A 25,949-nucleotide genomic window follows, 5' to 3' on the forward strand; every position below is an offset into this window, starting at 1 on the left:
AATGCGTTCCGGCCCTCTGGAAGTGGCTGGACCTCTCCCTCTAAAAATGAAAGGCGGCGTATCGATTCCCCCGGTGATGTTTTTGGTTTTGTTTCGTTCTGTTTTCCCCCCACCTTTCGGAGAGGGAGTCATTCAAGCGTTGGCCGGCTTTGCTGCCGTTGGAAATCCGTAGCAACAGCCCGGTTTCCTGTGAGCACCAGAGCGAGTCAGGATGCCCTACCCTGTAGCTCGTTGCTGGGTTCCTACAGGATGATTCACGTGAAACCAAGGCCAATTCTCGGGGTTTGTGTTTTTTTTCCCGTCCCCGCCCCCCAGATCAGTCGGTGGTATTTATTGAGTGCTTACGGTGAGCAGAGCCCTGTACTAAGCGCTTCGGAGAGGACAGTACAACAGTATAACAGATACGGTCCCTGCCGACAGCAAGCTCACAGACCAACTTCCTGCCATAGCATCCAGCCCGGGCTTTGGAGTCAGAGGTCATGGGTTCAAATCCCAGCTCTGCCAATTGTCAGCTGTGTGACTTTGGGCAAGTCACTTAACTTCTCTGGGCCTCAGTTGCCTCATCTGTAAAATGGGGATTGACTGTGAGCCCCCTGTGGGACACCCTGATCACCTTGTAACCTCCCCAGTGCTTAGAACAGTGCTTTGCACATAGTAAGCACTTAATAAATGCCATTATTATTATTATTATTATTATTATTTGGAATCAGAGATCAGGGGTTCAAATCCCGGCTCCACCACTGTCAGCTGTGGGACTTTGGGCAAGTCACTTAACTCCTCTGTGCCTCAGTTCCCTCATCTGTAAAATGGGGATTAAGACTGTGAGCCCCACGTGAGACAACCTGATCGCCTTGTAACCTCCCCAGCGCTTAGAACAGAGTTTTGCACATAGTAAGCGCTTAATAAATGCCATCATCATCATCCAGCCGGACCGCCTCCCACATTCCCCCCTCCATCCTCCGTCCATTCGGGCCCTACCACGCTGTCATCGGCTCCCAGACCCCGAGGGAGCCGGTTGGAAATTGACATCAGCACGCTCCACCTTGCTGGTCAAGTTTCCGGCCACGGCAGGATCTCTGATCTCGTCGTGGGCAGGGAACATATCTGCTTATTATACTCTCCCGAGTGCTTAATACAGTGCTCTGCACACTGTAAGCGCTCAATAAATACGATGGAAGGAATGCTCCCCAAAACTTCTCCCTCCCCACCCTGGGGCGGCAACAGCTTCCAGGTTTTCTCCTTTCAGGAAATAATCATAAAGATGGTATTTGTTGAGTGTTTACTATGTGCCAAGCACTGTTCTTGAGATCGTCCCACTGAGTCTGGGGATTTTAAAGGTGAGTTTGTGTCCCCTCTGCTCAGGCATTCTTTGCCTGCAGGAGTGTTTTGATCTCCCTGCCTTTTTTTTTTTAATGGTATTCAGTAAGCGCTTACTATGTTCCAGGCCCTGTACTAAGCACTGGAGTAGATACAAGATAATCAGATTGGACACAGTCCGTGTCCAACATGGGGCTCACCGTCTTATTCCCCATTTTACAGATGAGGTCACTGAGGCCCAGAGAAGTGAAGTGACTTGCCCAAGGTCACACAACAGACAAATGGCGGAGCCAGGATTAGAACCCAGGTCCCCTGGTTCTCAGGCCACGCTGCTTCTCATTGCTGATTGCTGTCTCTTGCTTCCTAGTGGAAGAACTTTACCGTCCTCCACCCTGGAAGGTAGAAGGGAATGATGATGATGATGATGGCATTTGCTAAGCGCCTACTATGTGCCAAGCACTGTTCTAAGTGCTGGCGGGGAGAGGTTACAAGGTAATTGGGTTGTCCCACATGGGGCTCACAGTCTTATTCCCCATTTTACAGCGGAGGGAACTGAGGCCCAGAGAAGTTAAGTGACTTGCCCAAAGTCACACAGCTGACAAGTGGCGGAGCTGGGATTAGAACCCACGACCTCTGACTCCCAAGCCCGGGCTCTTTCCACTGAGCCACGCTGGAGCCCGCCACCCCCATCAAGCTTTCTTCCTGCTGGTCCCAGCCTTCTGAATCACGGGGCATCGTGCCTAACGGTGGGAAGAAAATTCAGGTTTGGGTAGGGGCTTGGGGCTAGGCCAGACAGAGGAGTGAGGGAGCCCAAGGTGGCCCATCAGAGAAGCAGCGTGGCTCAGTGGAAAAAGCCCGGGCTTTGGAGTCAGAGGTCATGGGTTCAAATCCCGGCTCCACCACTTGTCAACTGTGTAACTTTGGGCAAGTCACTTCACTTCTCTGGGCCTCAGTTCCCTCATCTGTAAAATGGGGATGAAGACTGTGAGCCCCACGTGGGACAACCTGATCACCTTGTAAATTCCCCAGCGCTTAGAACAGTGCTCTGCACATAGTAAGCGCTTAATAAATGCCATTATTATTATTATTATTATTATTATTATTATCATCAGCCCCAAGAGATGCAGGCCGAGCTCCACAACGTGGCAAGGGCTGGGAGGCTGGCTGGTGGCGGGGGAAGGCTCCCCGATTTGGGGAGATGGGGGTGCTCATGGCCCCGGGCAACACATTGCTGGGAATGCTTACCCCTTTCCCCTGGCCCTAAACGTGTCGTCGGCACAGCTGGGCTCACAATCCGAGCCCGTGAGGAGGCTCTGACCTCTGCCCGGTCCGTTCTGGGCCCAAACCCAATCTGTCTCCCCGCCCCCGATCACGCTCAATTCTTGGAACTCTTGCTGGAGGAGTAATTGCAGTTGCTTCATCTTGCCCGTCGTCCAGCATGTGATCCCGATCCGGGAAGGGGGAGAAGGTCCCCACGAGACTTTGGCCCAATCTTATGTCCATCTGGGAGGGTGTGCCGTTTGGGGAGTGTGGGAGTCCCCGGAGCAAGCCCCCCTCCTCCCTTCTGGAGCCCCAGAGCGGGAGCATTTGCAGGGTTGGGAATCCCCACAGTTGGGCAACTGTGAAAGCAAAGCAGTTTTCCCCATCGCCCCCACGATCCGTTCCTCCGCCACGGGCACCCGCCCTGCCAGATCGGCAGAGCCTCCCCCCAGGAGCTCCAGAAAGGTAGTGAGACCGAGGCTGCGGGGTGGAGGGCTCGTCAAGAGGAACTGACGATGAGGCTGGCGGTTTGCCCCTCACTCCTCTCATGCCCTCCTCCCCAGTGGGTTTCCACTGGGGTCCAGAGTGCCAAGGCAGGGGCGCAGCGCTTTGATTTTTCAGCTCTTCTCAAGCGCCCAGATTGGAGGGTTTCCTTCCCTCCCCTCCACAGTGGACTGGGGCTCCACAGGCTTGTTGTCAGCCTGCAGGTGATTAGGTGGGGAGAGTTTGAAACAAAGCCTTTTATCCATTTTTTGAGTTATCTGAGCGTGAAAAGCATTTCAGGGGCAGGAAATTGCTTTGACACTTTCCTGGGCATCCGGATCCTGCGGGGAGCTTTATCTCTCAGACTCCCAGTCCGGTCCAGCTCAACGTTTTCCACCTGGGCCTCAATCTCTCCTTTGGGAACAATAGAGCTTTGTTCACAGCAAGAGGATTTAGTTTGGAAGGAGCTAACCCTCCTCTCCCAGGGAGCAGCGTCACAATCCCAAGTACAGGCACACATTCTTCCGCCATCTGAATCGGAGAACGGACCACTCTCAGTCCCTGAATGTGGAACCAGTCGCTGATTTCTTCTCTTCAGAAAACCACTGGAGAATTAAAAGTGCCACCTGAGGTGGATGTGTAACCTTAGGGGGATTTGCTTTCCCAAAAACCGTTCAGTCCATTTCCCTTCACTCCTCAAGGACTTTCAAGCGGTTGCCCAGCCACCTCTGCAACAAACAGAAATGCCTTACCCTAGGTTTTAAAGCCCTCACCTTGCCCCCTCCTCTCCTACCTCACCAATTTTCTACCACAACCCAGCACGCTCACCTCGCCCCTCCGATGCCAACATACTCACTGTACCTCCATCTCGTCTAGCTCTGCACCGACCCCTCGCCCACGTCCTGCTTCGGACCCGAAACGTCCTCCCCCTTCAGACCACCCCCTCCCCACCTTCAGAGCCCTATTAAAATCCCATTTCCTCCCAGAGACCTTCTCCGACTCAGCCCTCACTTCCCGTACTCCCTCGCCCTTCTGCGTCATCCTTGCCCTTGGATTTGCCCCCTGTATTCACCCCATCCTCAGCCTCACAGCGCTCACGTCCATATCCGTCATTAATTTTGATGTCCATCTCCCCCTCTAGACTGTCAGCTATCGGTGGGCAGGTAACAACGTCTGCCAACTCTGTTGTACTGTCCTCTCCCAAGTGCTCAGTAAGTGTCCAATAAATATGACTGATGAATTGAAACCGTGATAGGCAGGGAAAACCAATCCCCAAGACCCTCCAGATGAGGAACTTAAGTCAAGTGGGAGAATCCGGGTGGGCCTACAGTACTGCGGTTTTGTTTCCAACCTTATTATAATAAGTTTTAGACTGTGAGCCCACTGTTGGGTAGGGACTGTCTCTATATGTTACCAATTTGTACTTCCCAAGCGCTTAGTACAGTGCTCTGCACATAGTAAGCGCTCAATAAATACGATTGATGATGATGATGTTGATGATAATAAGTGCCTGCCTGCTGGTTGGCTTTTTTTTCTTTTTTAAATAGTATTTGTTAGGCGCTAACTATGTGCCAGGCACTGTACTAAGCACTGGGTTAGAAGCAGCGTGGCTCAGTGGAGAGAGCATGGGCTTGGGAGTCAGAAGTCATGGGTTCTGATTCCGGCTCCGTCACTCATCAGCTGTGTGACAGTTAACTTCTCTGTGCCTCAGTTACCTCATCTGTAAAATGGGGATTAAGACTGTGAGCCCCACGTGGGACAACCTGATTACCTTGTATCCCGCCCAGCGCTTAGAACAGTGCTTGGCACATAGTAAGTGCTTAACAATTATCATTATTATTATAAGAAGATGGGCGAGAGCTGTGGAATCACACCCAGAGAAGACATTTGTCCTCCTGGTTGTGACTCGTAAGTTCCCGAGCCGTCGAGGAACAGTGCCTGGCACATAGTAAGCGCCTAACAAATACTATTTAAAAGAGAAAAAAAGCCAACGAGCAGGCAGGCACTTATTATAATAAGGTTGGAAACAAAACCGCAGTACTGCAGGCCCACCCGGATTCTCCCACTTGACTTAAAGTTCCTCATCTGGAGGGTCTTGGGGATTGGTTTTCCCTGCCTATCACGGTTTCAATCGATCAGTCATACTTATTGAGCACTTACTGAGCACTTGGGAGAGGACGGTACAACAGAGTTGGCAGGCGTTGTTACCTGCCCACCAGCAGCTGACAGTCTAGAGGGGGAGACAGACATCAAAATTAAGAATATCCCTCCTCCAGATCCCAAGCTTTTCCAGTTCCGGGCAGAGAGTGACATACCCAAAGTGTAAGTCCTCTAGCAGACTTAAGCAGTCCAGAACAGTATTATTATAATAATCATTGTGGTATTTGTTAAGCGCTTACTATGTGCCAAGTACTGTACTAAGCTCTGGGATAGAGATAAGATAATCAGGTCAGACACAATACCTGTCCCACCACGTGTAAGCAGAAGGGAAGGACAGGTACTGAATAACCGGTCCGCAGGTGAGGAAACCGAAGTGGAGTGACTTGTCCAGAGTCACAAAGCAGCCGGGATTAGAACCCAGGTCCTCTGACTCCCAGTCCTGTGCTCTTCCCACTATCAATTAGCCAATCAATCAATAGTATTTATTGAGCACTTACTGTGTGCAGCGCACTGTACTAAGCTCTTGGAACAGTGAGCTGGGAGACACACGGTCCCTGCCCGCCAGAAGCTTAAACAGTCTGGGGGGTTGTGGGGAGAGACAGTCAAATAAATTTTAGAGTTGTGAACACTAGACCCCACCGCTTCAAAAATCCACCCGTCTAGCTCTGACGAGTCCAGTCGGAGGGTTTGTGCTCCAACGCCCACAGTTGGGTAGGGACTGTCTCTATATGTTGCCAACTTGTACTTCCCAAGCGCTTAGTACAGTGCTCTGCACACAGTAAGCGCTCAATAAATACGATTGATTGATTGATTGATTGATTGATTGTCACTTCCTCCACCCCTGTGCAGGCGCTTTTCGAGGTCAGTCGGACCCAGAGTTCTGTCCCTTGGTCTTCCCTTCTGCCCCCGACTAGGGTGGCGAGAGCCCTCTGGCCACCCATCTAATCCCAGCCCGGCCACTGGCCTGCTGTGTGACCTTGGCCGAGTCACTCCACCTCTCTGGGCCCCAGTTTTCTCTTCAGGAGCGTGATGGCGAAGATGGCTGCTCTTCCTCCCTCTCGGACTGTGAATGCCCCTGTAAGACAGGGGCATTTGTGGACACTTTTTTTTATTTTGGTGGCACGCGTGGCTCAGTGGAAAGAGCCTGGGCTTTGGAGTCAGAGGTCAGGGGTTCGAATCCCAGCTCTGCCAATTGTCAGCTGGGTGACTTTGGGCAAGTCACTTCACTTCTCTGGGCCTCAGTTACCTCGTCTGTATAATGGGGATTAAGACTGTCAGCCCCACGTGGGACAACTTGATCACCTTGTAACCTCCCCAGCGCTTAGAACAGTGCTTTGCACATAGTAAGCGCTTAATAAATGCCATTATTAATTAATTAAAAGGTGTCTAATGAGATCATCTTGTGTCTGTCCCTGCGCGTAGCGTGGTGTTAGGCGCATAGTAAGTGCTTAGTCACAATGCCCTGATCCATTCGTCTGTCACTGCCCGCTCTCACCAGGATCCAGTGGGAGGGGAGCGGGCTTTGCCAGCCTGAGCCCCTTGAAGGGCAGCCTGACACCTCCTCCCCTCCGCCCCCGCCTTCTCCCCTCCTGCCATGTCAAAGCCAGAATAATAATAATAATAATAATAATAATAATAATAATAATAGCATTTATTAAGCGCTTACTATGTGCAAAGCACTGTTCTAAGCACTGAGGCGGTTACAAGGTGATCAGGTTGTCCCACGGGGGGCTCACAGTCTTAATCCCCATTTTACAGATGAGGTAACTGAGGCACAGAGAAGTTGAGTGACTTGCCCGGAGTCACACAGCTGACAATTGGCAGAGCCAGGATTTGAACCCATGACCTCTGACTCCAAAGCCCGGCTCTTTCCACTGAGCCACACCGCTCCTACAAGGATCCGATCCAAGTTACCTCTGAGGGAGCATTTCCCACGGAGCCCATCGAATCCCATCCCATCCCGGCTGCAGCCCAGCCGGGAAAAGTTTGGATTTTTAAAAGGGCACGTCTCTCTCTGGATCTTGTGACTCCCCGTTCTGGGCCCTGCCAGAGAAAGGCAGGGCTCCATCGCCCCTGGAGTTGCTAGGAGCTGGGATTTTGGAGAGGGTTACGTAAACATTCATATTTTCTGCCATCACTCCTCAAATAGACACCCAGCTGGTAATTTTCTCTAAATACCGGCGCACTTCGCAAAGGGGGGAGAGGAAGAAAAAAACCCCCGTCAGAGGCATCCAAATAAGATCCCACTTGGAAATGCAGAGTAGAAGGGAGTCTGTTCCAATTGCTCTTCGATCGAATTCTTTCCAGGCAGGGGCTGATAAAGGAACAGTCATTTCTCTTTGTCCTCTTTTGTCTTTCCGTAGGCTGGGTGGGCTGGGGGAAAGAGCCAGGGAGGGGGAGTGAGAAGACAATCAATCAATCAATCCATGCTATTTATCGAGCGCTTACCGTCTGCAGAGCATTGGGCTAAGTACTTGGTAGAGTGACGTACAGCAGAGGTTGTAGATTCATTCCCTGCCCACAACCAGCTTACAGTCTAGAGGGGGAGACAGCTGTTCAGCTAAATTATGGATAGGGACATAACTGCTGTGGGGCTGAGGGTGGGGTGAATTTCCAGGGCCTAAAGGGGACAGATCTAAGAGCACAGATGACGTAGAAGGGAGAGGGAGTAGGGGAAAAGAGAGCCTAGTCGGGGGAGCCCTCCTGGAAGAGAGGTGATTTTTTTAATAAGGCTTTGAAAGTGAGGAGAGGGGTGGTCTGTCGTATATGAAGGGCCAGAGGGACGATGTGGGCGAGGGGTCAGCGGTACGATAGACACAATTGAGGTATAGCAAGTAGATTGGCATCGGAGGAGCGAAATCCCGGCTCTGGCCGGCCGTCAGACCTGGGGCGAGTCACTTGTCGTCTCCGGGCCTCGGGTTCCCCATCTATAAAATGGGGGCCGAGTCCGGACTCTCTCTCCCCCGCCCGGTGGGACCGGCGCTGTGTGCGGGCATGTCGTCTCATCTCTGCCCCGCCGCTTGACCCCAGCTGACGCTCAGCACACAGAAACAGGACGCTCGGGGCCCAGCGGCTAAGGACGATGTTCGGTTGGGTTGGGAAGGGCCTCTGCATGGAAAATGTTCCTTTATTTTGTTAGTATGTTTGGTTTTGTTCTCTGTCTCCCCCTTTTAGACTGTGAGCCCACTGTTGGGTAGGGACTGTCTCTAGATGTTGCCAGCTTGTACTTCCCAAGCGCTTAGTACAGTGCTCTGCACACAGTAAGCGCTCAGTAAATACGATTGATGATGATTAAAGAGATATCCGCCGGTTGCGAGGGCAGAGGAGGGACCGCTGGAAGTCGCACAGGCCCAGGCCAATTTCCCCGGAAATCCAAGAACAAAGCACCAAGGTCCCCATTCTGTCCACTTTAAGTTCATGATTAGGGCTCATTTTCATTTATTGGCAAACTCATTTGGGCACCTGCTGGGTGAGGGGCGTTCCGGCCATGGGTGGGCACTCAAAGTAAGTGGGTGGCTCTCTTTTTTTAAAAAAAATGCTATCTGTTAAGTGCTCATTTATTTATATCGATGCCTGCCTCCCCCTCTAGACTGTAAGCCGGTTATGGGCAGGGAACGTGTCTATTGTTATATTGTACTTTTCCAAGCACTTAGTGCAGTGCTCTGCACCCGGCAAGTGCTCAGTAGAGACAACTGACTGACTGACGCTTTGTATATGCCAGGCACTGTATTAAGCATTGAGGTAGATTAAGAGCTTCGGTTGGTTGCGGTCCCTGTCCCACACAGGGCTTACGGTGTTCATCTCGATCTTACGGAAGAGGGAACTGAGGCCCAGAGAAGTGAAATGACTTGCCTGAGGTCACACAGCAGACAAGGGACGACCCCGGGATTAGAACCCCAGGTCCTGCGATTCCCAAGCCCGGGCTCTTCCCACTAGGCCGCACTGCTGGTACAGGCCCCGAAGGAGTAGGATTTGTTTTGGAAGAGTTTTGGCAAGCCAAGATAAATGAGGTGGCTCAAGAGACATAATTTTGGAGGCAGGAAATTGCACCGATCCGAATGAAGATAGATCTGCTCTAATTCCCGGACCAACCTGTTCGGTGGTGGGAATCCTCATGGGGGGAGTTTGAGGGAGTCCGTGGATTCTCACAGTCCGGCACAAGCCCAAGGGAAGGAGAGGCGCATTTGAAGCCCTCAAGGTGACCGATCCAAGGGGATTGGGGGGCGCGGGGGCCGAGGGATCAGTTGCGGATTCCTCCCTGCCTTCAGCTCTCCCACCCCTCTGGCTGTTCCGGAAGGGTCAGAGCAGCTTCCCACTCGGGTGGGGGTGGGTGGTAATGCCGCCCCCCTCTTCCTCCCTCTCTCCCACACCGTGGGAGCGGGACTCCCACCCTCGCTCCTCCCAGGGCTTTGACGAGACCGCAGAGTTTCCAGTCAGAGCGGAAAAGCATCAAGATGGCAGCCTCCGTTGCCCGTTGGCTCTCCTAAGCCCGTCCCTCTTGGCCAACCCCTACAAAATCCCGGTTCCCTTCTCACCCTCATAATGCAAAATGAGCAAGAAGCGGGTCTCTGTGGCACTGCCCATACCCCCCCGAGCTGGCCCAGATTATCACTCCCTCCCTTTTGTGGGGTGGGGGGAACAGCTGGTGGCAGCAGTTGGGTTCGTGTCTCCCCTAGCACCAAGATTGTCCCCAGAAAGACTGGACCCCTCCCCACCAAACCCCGGATGAGGCGAGAGCAAAATACTTCCCAAACATCACCAGGCCCCACTGTGCTGCGGTCCCAAGCAGGGGGCCTCCCAAAGGTCCCGGCCTTTGTGATTACCCGGAATCCTCTGCCCGGGGAAAGGCTCCATCCGCAGAACCGATCCACGACGTTCACTTGGACTCTAAAGCGTGCCCCTCCAGTCCGGAAAGCTGGCGGCGGCGGCTGAGAAATCGCCAGCACCTGCTTCTACCCATCCAATTATTTCTTTTAATCAAAAGTTCACTTAATGATTTTCTCCTCCCCGCCCGCCTTTATTCCTTGGATTCCAGCCCGGGGAATCCGATTACATCGTTTACCACCAACACCGATAAGCTTTTCAATGGGGAAATATAATTAGCAGAAGGGAGGAGAAGAGGGCCACCGAACAATGGTCCCAGGGAGGGACTGACATTGGGCAAGGCCGGGCGGGCTCTGAGGGGGAGAGAGAGCGGAAGGAAGGAAGAGCGGGACGCCAAAGAGAGGGTGGTCAGAGCCTGGGCCGTTTCCCATCCAGTTTGGGCAGCCCGGCCTGGTGGAAAGAGCCCGAGCTTGGGCGGCGGGACACCTGGGTTCTCATACTGGCTCGGCCACTTGCCCGCCGTGTGACCTCGAGTGAGTCACTTCGCCCCTCCGGGCTTCAGTTTCTTCTTCTATAAAACTGGGGTCCGATGCCTGCTCTCTCTCCTACTTAGACCGTGAGCCCCAGGATAATCAGGTCCCACGTGGGGCTGACAGAGCAGGTAGGTGAGACACCAGGGATCAACTCTCCATTTTGCAGAGGAGGGAACTGAGGCCCAGAGGAGCGAAGTGACTCGCCCAGCAGGTAAGTGGAGGAGCCAGGATTAGAACCCAGGTCCTCTGACTCCCCGGGCCACGCTGCTTCCGTCCCTTTGAGTAGCGGCTGGCTGACGTGTACGCCTGGTAGGCCGTCATGGAGCCCAGGTTTTTCAGCGGTGTGCCCGAGGGCACCTTCATTGGCTGCGGGGCCGGGACGTGGAGTCAGGTCGGGAGTAGGGGCAAGGGTGGCGTGCGCCACCAACACTGGAGGCTGCTCTTCTGGAAGGTGGTGGCAGGGAGAGGATCAATCAATCAATCAATCGTATTTATTGAGCGCTTACTGTGTGCAGAGCACTGTACTAAGCACTTGGGAAGTACAAGTTGGCAACATATAGAGACAGTCCCTACCCAACAGAGGATGCCACCGCTCCCAACAGCACCCCTGGCCCCCTGGGACTGCCACCCGCCCCGGTCCTGGGCAGCGGTGGCCGCGAGGGAAGATGGCAGATGGGAGGGCTGGCGGCCCAGGACCCAGACCTAGAAGCGCCCAGGCCCTGATCTGATTCATTCATTCATTCATTCAATCGTATTTATTGAGCGCTTACTGTGTGCGGAGCACTGTACTAAGCGCTTGGGAAGTACAAGTTGGCAACATATAGAGACGGTCCCTACCCAACAGCGGGTGCACAGTCTATTCGAACCCAGCCGCCTTTGCGCATCCATCCAGCCTAGCCGTCCGGGCCTATCCCCCATCCCTCTGGCCGCAGCGGCCAACAAAGGCTCCCGGGAAGCCCAGTCGGAGCCCAGAGCTCTCCAATCCAAGTGCGGCCGGAGCGGGGATGGGTGTATTTGGAGCACGCGGAAGAGAGGGGTTTGCCAGAGGCATGGCAAGATTTCGGTGGCAGCGAAGGAAAGCTGGCAGGTCTCTGGGCCGCCCTGGGTGATGTTTTTTCCTGGCAGCTGGTAAGATTTCCAGGGATTGAGTAGCGAGAGACCAGAGCCCATTTCCAAGGGAGACTCCCTCTCCCAACCCGGAGCCGTTTGGAGAGTGGAGAAGGGTTAGGATAGCGCTCAGGGTAGTGCTCGGCGCTTAGCCCTACTGAGAGCCCACCTCCTCCAGGAGGCCTTCCCAGACTGAGCCCCCTCCTGCCCCTCCCAACCCCCCCGCCTTACCACTTCCCCTCCCCACAGCACCTGTATATATGTTTGTCCGATTTTATTACTCTATTTTATTTGTACATATTTATTCTATTTATTTTATTTGGTTAATATGTTTTGTTTTGTTGTCTGTCTACCCCTTCTAGACTGTGAGCCCGCTGTTGGGTAGGGACCGTCTCTATATGTTGCCAACTTGGACTTCCCAAGCGCTTAGTACAGTGCTCTGCACACAGACTGTGAGCCCCCTTCTAGACTGTGAGCCCCCTTCTAGACTGTGAGCCCACTGTTGGGTAGGGACTGTCTCTATATGTTGCCAACTTGGACTTCCCAAGCGCTTAGTACAGTGCTCTGCACACAGTAAATACGATTGATTGATTGATTGATTGATTGATTAATAAATACGATTGATTGAATGAATGAACCCAACAGTGGGCTCACTGGAGAAGCAGCGTGGCTCAGTGGAAAGAGCCCGGGATTTGGAGTCAGAGGTCATGGGTTCAAATCCTGGCTCCACCAACTGTCAGCTGTGTGACTTTGGGCAAGTCACTTAACTTCTCCGGGCCTCAGTTACCTCATCTGTAAAATGGGGATTAAAACTGTGAGCCCCCCGTGGGACAACCTGATCACCTTGTAACCTCCCCAGTGCTTAGAACAGTGCTTTGCACATAGCAAGTGCTTAACAAATACCATCATTCATTCATTCACTCAATCGTATTTATTGAGCGCTTACTGTGTGCAGAGCACTGGACTAAGCACTTGGGAAGTACAAGTTGGCAACATCTAGAGACGGTTCCTACCCGACAGCGGGCTCACATTCTAGAAGGGGGAGACAGACAACAAAACAAAACATATTAACAAAATAAAATAAATTGAATAGTAAATATGTACAATTAAAATAGAGTAATAAATCTGTACAAACATATATACGGGTGCTATAGGGAGGGGAAGGAGGTAGGGCGGGGGGGATGGGGAGGAGGAGGAGGGGAAGATTTATAATTTATAATGTAATGATTTATAATAAATAAATAATTATTTATTTGTTATTACCTCAGCATTTAGTACAGTGCTGGACACATCGTAAGTGCATAAATACCACAATTATCAGTATTATTAATTATATTATAATTAATATATTATATTAATAATAATAATAAACTCAGCAGGCAGGGAACATTCTGGAAAGGCTTTGAATCAGTCAGGTCAAGCCTCCCTGCCCCTGCTGACTGCGGGGGCCCAACAAAAACTGTTTCTAGTGCAACAGACTTAGAGAAGTAGCATGGCCCAGCGGAAGGAGCATGGGCTTTGGAGTCAGAGGTCATGGGTTCAAATCCCGGCTCCGCCACTTGTCAGCTGTATGAGTTTGGGCAAGTCACTTAACTTCTCTGGGCCTCAGTTCCCTCATCTGTAAAAATGGGGATTAAGACTGTGAGCCCCCCGTGGGCCAACCTGATCACCTTGTAACCTCCACAGCGCTTAGAACAGTGCTTCGCACATAGTAAGCGCTTAATAAATGCCATTATTATTAACAGACAGACAACCGCCATCAATTAATCAATCAGTGGTATTTACAGAGCACAGAGCACTGTACTATGCGCTTGGGAGAGGCCGAAATCAATCAATCAATCAATCGTATTTATTGAGCGCTTACTGTGTGCAGAGCACTGTACTAAGCGCTTGGGAAGTACAAGTTGGCAACACATAGAGACGGTCCCTACCCAACAGTGGGCTAACAGTCTAGAAGAATAATAATGGCACTTATTAAGCGCTTACTATGTACGAAGCACTGTTCTAAGTGCTGAGGAGGTTACAAGGTGATCAGGTTGTCCCACAGGGGACTCACAGCCTTAATCCCTATTTTACAGATGAAGTAACTGAAGCACAGAGAAGTTAAGTGACTTGCCCAAAGTCACCCAGCTGACAGTTGGCGGAGCCGGGATTTGAACCCATGACCTCTGACTCCAAAGCCTGGGCTCTTTCCATTGAGCCACGCTATAAGAAGAGGGGAGGGGGTGGGGGGAGCGGAAGAAACGCTTCAAAGACCCAACGGGGCAAAACTCACGGAGGGCAGAAACACCCATATCCACAGCACGTAATAGTGGAAAGAGCCAAGGTTTGGGAGTCGGAAGATCCGGGTTCTAATCCCGGCTTTGCCAATTGCTTGTTGCGTGACTGTGGGCAAATCACTTCACTTCTCTGGGCCTCAGTCACCTCAACTGTAAAATGGGGGTTCAATACCTGTGCTCCCTCCTACTTAAGACTGTGAGCCCCCATGCGGGACAGGGACTGTGTCCGACCTAATTAACGTGTACCCACCCGATGAGAAGCAGCGTGGCTCAGTGGAAAGAGCCCGGGCTTTGGAGTCAGAGGTCATGGGTTCAAATCCCGGCTCCGCCAACTGTCAGCTGTGTGACTTCGGGCAAGTCACTTCTCTGGGCCTCAGTTCCCTCATCTGTAAAATGGGGATTAAGACTGTGAGCCCCCCATGGGACAACCTGATCACCTTGTAACCTCCCCGGTACTTAGAACAGGGCTTCGCACATAGTAAGTGCTTAATAAGTGACATCATTATTATTACCCCAGAGGTTAGAACAGCATTTGACACACAGTAAGCGCTTAGCAAGTACAATAAAACAAACAGACGGATGGACAGACAGACCCACCGTCCCCATCCAGGCTCCCCGGCTTCCCTCTCTCTGCCTCTCTTTCTTTCAAGCCCTCCCGTCTACTTAGGCCTGTGCCCCAAACCAATCACGAGCGATTCTAGCCATTTAGTAGCTGGAGCTACTACAGAATTAACGACGCTTTGGAGAAACAATCCCGCCTCAATTTCTGAACGTTCATACGCTGGCACCCAGAGCCCAGCGGATTAAAATCCGCTCAGCGCTTGAATTGGTCCACCCCGGGCCGGCCACCGGTGGTGGAGGGGAGGGAAGTGGGGCCCTGATTCTGGGAACTGGAAACGGCCTCTCCTCTGGAAAGATTTGTCCGTCTCCTGGGGTCCGACGATCAGGAAATGGAACTGTGCGTCTGCTTTGGCGTGAAGAAACCCGTCTTCTTGGCTTCGGCACCGAACCGCGCCGGGCGAGGTGCCAAGAGCCAAGGCTCTTTAGCTCCCGGGGCCCAATCTGGGCCTGCATGAGGTTGCCAGCCCCTGGCCAAGCCGGAGCCGGTTTTGGCCCCGTGGGGCCCGCGACGCTGCCGGAGAGGTGACCTCCAACCCCGCCGCCCTGTCAGTAGTCCACGGGGCCTGGAGTGGCGGGGAGAGAAAGTGGACCTCCCCTAGCTACCCACTCGCCAGAGTCCCTTGGGGTAAAAAAAAGTGGCCTCTGGGGAGCTGGGGCAGAACTGCTGTCGTCCAAGGCCAAGGCTCAAGGCCTTCTTCCTCCCCTGCTCTGGAGTCTTTGTTTCACTGGGGTGAATGAAGCCTCGCAGCTTTCCTTCCACTCTTTGCTCCCGACTGTCATCATTCATCTGGCTATCGGACTTCACATCTGTTGCCTCTTGGCATCTATCGACCTCCACCCCCCTCCGCCCCAGCCCTTGATGCAGTGAGTGCAGTTCTCTGAAGGAGTCCCTTCGGAGACCCAAGTTGGCACTGTTACCCTCTTTCTGCCCGGGGCGTCTCTCCCGGTGGCATCTCTCCCAGAGGCTCACGTCTCTTGACGTGAAAAGCGATTTGTCCTGAATCTTGGACGCCTACCCCTGCCCTACAATTCCTACACCAAACAGCTCCACCACTGCGTAATGGTTGTCTGGGAATTTGTTTACTTCTTCTAGTATCTTGGGGTGAAGCCCGTACGGCTCCCTGACCGACGATGATCCCCCGGCTGGCTTCCCGAGCCAGGCTGCCGCTCCCTAATGAACAGCTCCAGATTCCTCTGGCTTCTGCAAAGCATCCGGGGCCGTTAGTGTTGCCTAACCCCATCGCTTGGCGGCCAAGCCCGGGGAGATGGGGGCCGAGGCTCGGCATCTCATCCATCCCAGCGGTCGCTGCTCCTCATTTTCCCTCAGCCCCAGCTCTCCGTTCCCGGGTTCACTGCTCCTTATCCTCCCTCAACCCCAGCGCCCCATTCCAGGCTTCGCTGCTCCATATCTTCTCTCAGGCCTGATTTCCCCACAAGGGAAAGTTGGCAGGCGAAGGAGAAGAAAAGCAGTGTGGTCCAGTGGACAGAGCCCAGGCCTGGTGACCGGAAGACCTGAGTTCTAATCCCGCTTTCCTGCTCTGTGACTTCAGCAAGCCACCCAACTTCCTTGGGCCTCAGTTTCTTCATCCGTAAAATGGGGATTCAACATCCCAGACTTCCCAGGCCTTCCCAGACAGAGCCCCACTTTTTCTCCTCTCCCACTCCCTTCTGCATCGCCCCAACTTGCTCCCTTTGCTCTCCCCCACCCCCAGCCCCACAGCACTTATGTATAGATCTGTCATTTTATTTATTTGTATTGATGTATATTGATGTATATATATATGTATATACCTGTATATATGTATATATGGTTGTACATATTTATTACTCTATTTATTTATTTATTTATTTTACTTGTACATTTCTATCCTATTTATTTTATTTTGTTGGTATGTTTGGTTCTGTTCTCTGTCTCCCCCTTTTAGACTGTGAGCCCACTGTTGGGTAGGGACTGTCTCTATGTGTTGCCAATTTGTACTTCCCAAGCGCTTAGTACAGTGCTCTGCACATAGTAAGCGCTCAATAAATACGATTGATTGATTGATTGATTGATTGATGTCTGTCACTCCCCCCCACCCCCAGACTGTGAGCTTGTTGTGAGCAGGGATTGTCATTGGTTGGATTGTTCTTTCCCAAGCGCTTAGTACAGTTCTCTGCACACAGTAAGCCCTTAATACAATTGAATGAATGAAGGAATCAATCAATCAATCAATCCCATTTAGTCCGTGAGCCCCACGTGGGCCCCAGAGCCCAGCCTCTAGACTGGGCAGGGGATGCATCTGTTATATTGGTGCATTGTGCTCTCCCCACCACACAGCACAGTGCTGTGCACACAGTAAGCACTCAATTAATACGACTGACCCAGCCAGGGGACCCAGTTTCGGTCACCATGTAGGGGAGGGGTTTGAGGACCTCCTTTGAGTTCGCAAAAGACATCTAAGGATCCCACGCCAGTTCACTTCATGGTGGTCTTAGCCACGGGGGACAGGAGCCGTGTCCAAAATGATGATCTTGTATTTATTAAGCACTGAGTACAGTGCTCTGCACACAGTAAGCGCTCAGTAAATACAATCGAATGACTATCCCAAAGCCTAGTCCAGAGCTTGGCACCCAGTCAGTGCTTACCAAGTACCACAGTTTTGATTTTTACACAAATGAGTGCTTAAATATTTCATCTGAGGCACAGAGAAGTTGAATGACCTGCCCAAGGTCACGCAGTAAGCAGATGCCTTCTCTTCTGTCTGTGCCCCTCCCTCTCTTCTTTTGTCTCTCCATTTTTGGTATCTCTTCTCTGTCTCTGTCTTCTTTCAGTCTTCCATCTCTCCCTTCCATCTCTTCTAGACTGTGAGCCCACTGTTGGGTAGGGACTGTCTCTATACGTTGCCAACTTGTACTTCCCAAGCGCTTAGTACAGTGCTCCACACACAGTAAGCGCTCAATAAATACAATTGATTGATTGATTGATTTCCCTGTTTTAGTCTCTGTTTCACTGTCTTGTCTCTTTCTACCAACGTGTCCTAGAAGTAGGGGAGAGTGCAGAAATTCCAGACCCTGATAGTAATAATAGTGGCATTTGGTAATCACCTGCTTTCTGCCAAACACTACTAAGCGCTAATCAGGTCAGTCAGTCAAACATATTTATTGAGTGCTTACTGTGTGCAGAGCACTGTAGTAATAATAATAATAATAGCATTTATTAAGCGCTTACTACGTGCAAAGCACTGTTCTTAGCGCTAGGGAGGTTACAAGGTGATCAGGTTGTCCCACGGGGGGCTCACAGTCTTCATCCCCGTTTTCCAGATGAGGTAACTGAGGCCCAGAGAAGTGAAGTGACTTGCCCAAAGTCACACAGCTGACAAGCGGTGGAGCCGGGATTTGAACCCATGATCTCTGACTCCAAAGCCCGGGCTCTTTCCACTGAGCCACGCTGCTTCTCCAAGCCCTTGGGAGAGGACAGCACAACGACACAACAGACACATTCCCTTCTTGTCCCCTGTGGCTAAAAACTTAATGAAATGAATTTGCATGGGATCCTTAGATCAATCAGTCAATCAATCAATCGTATTTATTGAGCGCTTACTGTGTGCAGAGCACTGTACTAAGCGCTTGGGAAGTACAAGATGGCAACACTTAAATACTTAGATGTGCTTGAGTATTTAAAAGAAGGCCTCAAATCTCCAATCCCTCCCCAAAAGGCTTGGCTGGGAGGTCTCAGCACCTCGTTCAGGAAAGTCCAGCTAGCAGCCAGGCCCCCTTCCCCCTTTCCCGCCCCCTCCCAGCTGAGCAAATCCAACTTCCCTGGCGTCTCCCAACAGATTAGAAACCGCTTTGAGGATTATGTGGGCAAATGAAGTACAGCCATTAGCGTATTGCTCTGGGAATTCGCAGTCCTAGGCTGGGCCGAGGCCTATTTTTATTTTTTGAAAGTGTGCCGGGGAGCCCCGGGGCGGCTGCTTGGCACTGGGTACGTTTCTCTTGGCTAATAGGAGTAGGCGCCCAGTAAATATTACCGATCCGTCCACTGACTGTGTGGTAACCTCCGGGACAAGTTCCGCCCGACCCCGTTCGACCCGGGAGAGAAGGGAGAGGGTGAGAGGGAAAGAGGGGGAACACATGGCATCAGCCTGACCCAGCAACGCTGCTCTTTCACCCCCTCGCTCCTTGCCTCTCCTTAACAATCAATCGTAACTATTGAGCGCGTTCTGTGTGCAGAGCCCTGGACTGAGCGCTTGAGAGAGGACAGTACAACAATGTAACAGACACGTTCCCTGCCCACAAGGGAGCTTACTGTCTTTAGGGGGGCACAGACATTAGAAATGTCTTAGAATTAGAATTATAGAAATAAATAAATGATGGACTGTGGGCCCACTGTTGAGTAGGGACTGTCTCTATATGTTGCTAATTTGTACTTCCCAAGCACTTAGTACAGTGCTCTGCACATAGTAAGCACTCAATAAATACGATCGATGATGATGATGATGATGATGATATGGACAGAAGCGCTGTGGGGCTGAGGGAGGGGTGAATAAAGGGAGCCAATCCAAGCTCAAGGGTGTCGCAGAAGGGAGTGGGAGTAGGGAAAGTGAGAACTTAAGTGGGGAAGGGCCCTTGGAGGTGATCAATCAATCAATCAATTGTATTTATTGAGCGCTTACTGTGTGCAGAGCACTGTACTAAGCGCTTGGGAAGTCCAAGTTGGCGACATATAGAGACGGTCCCTACCCAACAGTGGGCTCACAGTCTAGAAAGAGGCCGGCTGGCTGGGATATGGCCCGGTCCTGGGAGTCCGTGGGACCTGGGTTCTAATCCCAGCTCCACCACTTGTCTGCTCCATCACCTCGGGCAAGGCACTTCATTCCTCTGGGCCTCAGTTTCCTCATGATGACGATAATGGTATTTGTTAAGATCCTACTATGTGCCAGGCGCTGGGGTGGATCCAAGCAAATCGGGTTGGACACAGTCCCTGTCCCACGTGGGGCTCACGGTCCCCATCCCCCTTTTCCAGATGAAGTCACTGAGGCACAGAGAAGTGGAGTGACTTGCCCGAGGTCCCACGGCAGACAAGTGACGGAGCCAGGAAAATGTAAATGTGGTTTTAATAAGGAACAAGTCTCGGCCAGAGGTAGAGTGAGTCAATCGATGGTATTTATTGAGCACTTCCTGTGGGCCGAGCACTGTACTAAGCACTTGGGTGAGTCCAACACAACAGAGTTGGTAAAACTAATAATAATAATAATAATAATTTTGGTATTAAGCACTTACTTTGTACAAAGCACTGTTCTAAGCGCTGGAGAGGTTACAAGGTGATCAGGTTGTCCCACGGGGGGCTCACGGTTTTAATCCCCATTTTACAGATGAGGGAACTGAGGCTCAGAGAAGTTAAGTGACTTGCCCAAACTCACACAGCTGACAGTTGGCGGAGCCGGGATTTGAACCCATGACCTCTGACTCCAAAGCCCGGGCTCCTTCCACTGAGCCACGCCGCTTCTCCAGGGTAGACACGTTCCCTGCCCTCAAGGAGCTTCCGGTCTCCAGGCCCAGCCCTGGAGGCTCCGACTTGGATTTCAGTGGAGAGACCGGGGGTCCGAGTTCACGCGCGACTCTTTCTGTGCCCCGGCAGGAGGCCTGCGAGGGGCGACGGTCATCGACGCGCTGGACACCCTCTACATCATGGAGCTGGAGGACGAATTCCAGGAGGCCAAAAGCTGGGTGGAAAACAGCTTCAACGTGAACGTGGTCAGTCCCTCGGCTCCCTTCTCGCATCATCGGGCTGGTGTTAGGAGCGGCGGCGGGATTTGCTGCTGAGCGTTTACTCTGGGCCAGGCACTGCTCTGAGCCCCGGGGGTGATCACTGACCCCTGACCCTGGCGGCCCTGGCCACCCCAAGGACTGGACTCCTCCCGAGTCCAGTCCGACCACCAAGGATGCTCACAAGCGGAGGATTGCGAGTGGCTGGGGCTGCTGGGGAGGAACGAGGGGACCCCAAAGCCTCACGACCCCCGCGGTGACCATCCGTCTGGTCCGTTCGTGTCCTTCATTCCAGAATGGCGAGGCCTCCTTGTTCGAAGTGAACATCCGCTACGTCGGAGGGCTCCTGTCAGCGTATTACTTGACCGGCCAAGAGGTGAGACTGACAGGACCATTGGTCCCTGTGCGCCCATGCTGCTCCCCTTTCATCATCATCATCATCAATCGTATTTATTGAGCGCTTACTATGTGCAGAGCACTGTACTAAGCACTTGGGAAGTACAAATTGGCAACATATCAATCAATCAATCAATCAATCGTATTTATTGAGCGCTTACTATGTGCAGAGCACTGTACTAAGCGCTTGGGAAGTACAGATTGGCATCACAATATAGAGACAGTCCCTACCCAACAGTGGGCTCACAGTCTAAAAGGGGGAGACAGAGAACAAAACAAACATACTAACAAAATAAAATAAATAGAATAGATATGTACAAGTAAAATAAATAAATAAATAGAGCAATAAATATGTACTTTCCCATCCCCAGGACCCCCACTCCCCACTCCCATCTGCGGGGCCTCCATTCCCTGTTCCCACCCACAGGGCCCCCGCTCCCCGTTCCCTCCCCCAGTGCTCGGGAGAGGACAAGACGACAGTATTAGTAGAGACATTCTCTGCGAGCTTCCGATCCAGAGGGGAGGCAGACATTGAAATAAACTCTGGATTTGAACATTACAGCGTGGCTCAGTGGAAAGAGCACAGGCTTGGGAGTCAGAGGTCATGGGTTTGAATCCCGGCTCTGTCGCATGTCTGCTGTGTGACCCTGGGCAAGTCACTTAACTTCTCTGAGCCTCAGTGACCTCATCTGTAAAATGGGGATTAGGATTGTGAGCCCCACGTGGGACAACCTGATCACCTTGTATGCCCCCATGTGCTTAGAACAGTGCTTTGCACATAGTAAGTGCTTAACAAATGCCATCGTTATTATTATTATTATTATCAGGCGCTTACAGGGTAGTAAAGGAAATGAGGGCTTAGTTGGGTACTAAACACCTGCCTTGCACCAAGCCCCGATCGGGACATAGCCCCTCAAAATCAAAGATCGATCCTTCATTCAGGAGCATTGATAGAGCACCTGCTGAGCGCCAGGGACCAGAGAACCAGGGGCAGGGGAAATTCCACAGGGCGCGAAAGCCCCCAGAGAACAGAACTAGTTGGAAGCAGGGCTGTTGGCCTGGACAGATCAGAGCCCCCGTTGAATGTGCAGTTGTGCTAACGCTTCTGTGTCAGAGCTGAGGCCAAGTGGTTAGCACCACGAGTCGGGGTTGGGCGGCTTCCAGTCCTTGGGCATCCCAGCTCCTCCCCAGAGGCTGTCGCCGGCCCGGCCCAGAGGGCAGAGCCCCTCAGGCATCACCCTTGCACTTGAATCTGTACCCTTTAGTCCCCTCACTCTCAGCCCCACGGCACTTACGTCCATATCCGGAATTTATTTTAACGTCTCCCCTAGACTTAAAGTTCCTTGCAGGCAGGGAACGTCTGCCAATTTCATTTTATTGCGTTGTCCCAAGAGCTCAGTCCAGTGCTCTGCTCAGAGTATGAGTTCAATAAATACCATTGATTGATTGATTGAAAACCAACGTCCAACCCCTGAGCCCTCCTCCAAGAAATCCTTTCCTGCTTCCCCAGAATTGCGGGGTGGACTTGGCCCGAAACCAGGGTGACGAGGTCAGAGCGTTTTTTTTCATGATATTTGTTAAGTGCTTACTATGTGCCAGGCACTGTTCTAAGCTCTGGGGTAGGTGCAAGGTAATCAGGTCCCACATGGGGCTCACAATCTTAATCCCCATTGTGCAGATGAGGTAACTGAGGTACACTGAAGTGACTTGTCCAAGGTCACACAGCAGGCAGGTGGCGGAACTGGGATTAGAAACCAGGTCCTTCTGATTCCCAGGCCCGGGGTCCGGCGGCTAGGCCACGCCGTCCTCCCCAGTGTCACTGTGGGGCTCCTCCCGAGGATGGAGTTGTGAACCTCCCGAGTAGAGATCAGTGCTCGGCCCAAGCCATCGTCAGCCCAGAGTCAATTGGAGGCAGGGAGGCGTGTTGGGGGAGCCAGGTCCGGATGGAGGCCGCGGGAATGGCGATAGCTGACTGGGCCTAGCCGGGAACTCCCGGCCGACTCCCGGTTGACCGTTCACGGGTGGGCCCAGCCGAGCTGCCCCAAGGCCTCCGTCCGTGTGACCCTAAGCAGGGGCCTGGCAGTGGGCTTGGAGAAAAAAAGGGATTGGCTCGAGAAACCTGGATCTGGCTCGTGCTAGGAGCCTCCCCCATCGCTCTGTGGGGCCTTGGAGGTCATAGAGCCCATCCCCCTGCCTCTAAGCCGGACTGCCCTCGAGCCACCTGAGAAAGGTAAGAATAATGATAGGATTTGATAAGCCCTTCGTATGTGCTCAGCACTGTACCAAACACCAAGGTAGATCCAAGATGATCAGGTCAGACCCTGTCTCACATAGGGATCCCTGCCAGTCTAAAGGAGGACACGGGTGAGGAGAGGGGTCATGCCACCCCCAAACGCCTGGGCACTGTGACAGTCCATGTCGCTGGGGCAGGTCAGGCAACTGGATCATCCTGCGGGCAGGCGAAGAGGCTTCTGTGTATTGATTGCACTGAGAGACCCAGCCGAACGGTCCTCCTGTCCGTCCGCCCAGCTCGGGCGCAGTGGCGAAGGCACCCACCCCGCCACCGTCTCCACCCCGAGGGACATTCGGTTAACCAGAGTTGTGTCATCAAAGGCTCGGCAGAGGGAAGTGGCCGGGGGAGGACATTGAGACACACACAGGTGGGAAGATGAGAGAGATGAGAAAGTGCGAAGCCAGGGCAGAGGCCGCAGTGATGGCCACAGCTAGGAACTGCTGAATGACTGGCTGACTGACTGACTGAGTGAGAGGTTACAGGCTGGGCTGGGCTCGTTGATTAGGGCCCCAGGGCACTTTCACATCAACAGTCGGTGAGAGGTAAGAGGAGAAGATAGAGTCATTTCACATCTGAGGAAACTGAGGCCCAGAAAGAGCCAGAGGTAGAGCCGGGATTAGAACCTCGGTCTCCTGGCTCCCAGAAATCTGCACTTTGCCACTGCTGCCCTTCCCTCTCCCCTTCGCCCCCTCCCCGTTGCGTTATCAATCAGTGGTATTTATTGAGTGCCTCAAGTGTGCGGAGCACTCTACTAAACGCTCAGTAACCACCGTCCCAACCTGGCAGACATTCTCTTCTCCCCTTCTCCCAACCTCATCGCAAGTCCGCCGGGCCCCTCCTCCCGCCCGCCCTTTGAAGTTAAGGAGCCGTTCCCATCCCTGGGGAACTTCAAAGCAATTCCCAAATTAAGGGGTTCTTCCAAACCACCCCCACCTCCCGCCTCCCAAGCCACGCCAGCCTTCAAGGCTTCAGTCTGCGAGGCTTCAATCACTGTGGACCCCCGACACACCCTGGGAGGCACAGCTCATCTCCCCAGGTACCCTCTCTGGTACAGGGGGTAAGACACAGTCTGTCTCCCCCCTTCCTGTCAAGAACAGAACCACCCGAGCTTTGCCCAGGATCCCACCCGATCCCGAGAACGCAGCGGGACAACATAAGCGGGCCACGCTTTCCGGGATGTGCCGAGGAAACCTGGGCAAGCCACTCGACCTCTCTGGGTCTTGGTTTCCCCATCTGTAAAATGGGAGGACTACCCTTTGGCCCGTGCAGGGAGGCTGTGAGAGTCCTAAGCCCACGTATGCCAGATACCTCAGGCTTGTACATACTCAAGAATAAATTTTCCTGGGTCCCGTCCACCTCCCCCAGCTCCTCCCCCTCCACATGGGTTCTGACTGAGCGTCCGGTGGGCAGAGCATTGTGCAAAGGGCTTTACACACTCTGTGGATTAAGCGGTGTCAGCAGGACTAAAACTCAGGCACCCCGCGTCGTATTCTCCCAAGTGGTTAGTACAGAGCTCTGAACATAGTAAGCGCTCAATCAATAGGATTGAATGAAAGGAAGTAAAAGACACAAAACTAACAGGAGCAGAGACCCCTGTCCTCCTACCTGGGGGGGCTCAGCCCCCTTGGTAAAACAAACGGAGGGAAAGTTGGTCACAACTCCCTCAGACCTGTGCCAAGTCGTATTAGAAAGCAGCACGGCTGAGTGGAAAGAGCCCAGATCCGGGAGTCGCGGGACCCGGCTTCTAATCCCGGTTGCTCCACCTGTCTGCTGGGCCACCTTGGGCAAGCTACTTCACTTCTCTGTGCCTCGGTTTCCACATCTTTCAAATGGAGTGCAATACCCATCCTCCCTCCTACTTAGACTGTGAACCCCGTGTGAGACAGGGACAGCGTCCGTCCTGATGATCTTGCATCTTCCCCGGCCCTGAGAACAGTTCATGACACATAGCGCTTAACAAATGCTATCAGTATTCGTTATTATTAAGTGGGTAGGTGGGGGGATATAACCTGGGGAGATGAGAGATGCATCTGGGAAGGCCTCCTGGAGGAGATTTGTGATTTCAGCAGTGCTTAGACAATGGGGAGGTTGGCGGTCTACCCCTCGTCTCCATCATCATCATCATCAACGGTCAGCACTTTGGCCCAAGTTTCGAGTTTTCAGCTGCCCAAACAGCCTAAGTCACCTGGGACTTGCTTTCCGCTCCGTCATCATCACCATCCCTAACTTCTTCCCTGCTCCTTCCTCCCACCCGCCCCGGTCTTTCATTCATTCATTCATTCAGTTGCATTTATTGAGCACTTACTGTGTGCAAAGCACTGTACGAAGCGCTTTATGAGCCCACACCAGCCTATTAGGTCCCAGGCCCGTTCCCAGCCCACCCCCTGGGCCTGCTCCCAGCCCCCGGCTCCCAGGCCTTCTAACCCTCCTTCTGTTGCAGATATTCCGAACAAAAGCAATTGAACTGGGAGAGAAACTCTTGCCGGCCTTCAACACCCCAACTGGAATCCCGCGAGGAGTGATCAACCTGGGAAGGTAGGACACGTCGGGTCGGCCCCTCGCCGTCCATGGAGATCGGGGGCCCCGGCCTCTCTCCTCCTGCTCTCTCCACGGGCTCTCTCTGCCTCAGGCCCATTTGTAAGGTGCCGAGCCCATAAGGGATAGTTAGACCCTTCACGGGCTCAGGAGCCCAGGAGGAAGGGTTGGGTCTGACGCCAAAATTAAAAGCCGCTACCACGTCAAGAGAGCATGAGAAAACTGCATCTTGACAGGCCGTTCATCAGTCCAAACCTGCCGGAGGACTCGGTACCCGCAGGATCGATCAATTATTCACTAAACGCTGTCCAAGCTGTTAGACAGCAGCTGACATCCGACAGGAAAATTTCCACCAGCTGCCAAGCCCACCCAGTCTGTCCTGGTCTCCCCCTG

The 25,949-nt window shown here is 52.7% G+C and overlaps 1 protein-coding gene across 1 annotated transcript in view; it reads left to right on the top strand.

The window, feature by feature from the left end:
- MAN1C1 (mannosidase alpha class 1C member 1) overlaps positions 1-25,949 on the top strand; it is a 57,227-nt gene that overhangs the window by 22,738 nt on the left and 8,540 nt on the right. The window contains 3 exon segments of the mRNA XM_038758009.1: positions 20,205-20,320; positions 20,628-20,708; positions 25,462-25,556. Of these exon segments, the coding sequence (XP_038613937.1) occupies positions 20,205-20,320; positions 20,628-20,708; positions 25,462-25,556 (292 nt within the window).

The sequence above is a fragment of the Tachyglossus aculeatus genome, chromosome 16 (genome assembly GCF_015852505.1).
Source record: "Tachyglossus aculeatus isolate mTacAcu1 chromosome 16, mTacAcu1.pri, whole genome shotgun sequence".
In the NCBI taxonomy this organism is placed as follows: Eukaryota; Metazoa; Chordata; class Mammalia; order Monotremata; family Tachyglossidae; genus Tachyglossus; species Tachyglossus aculeatus.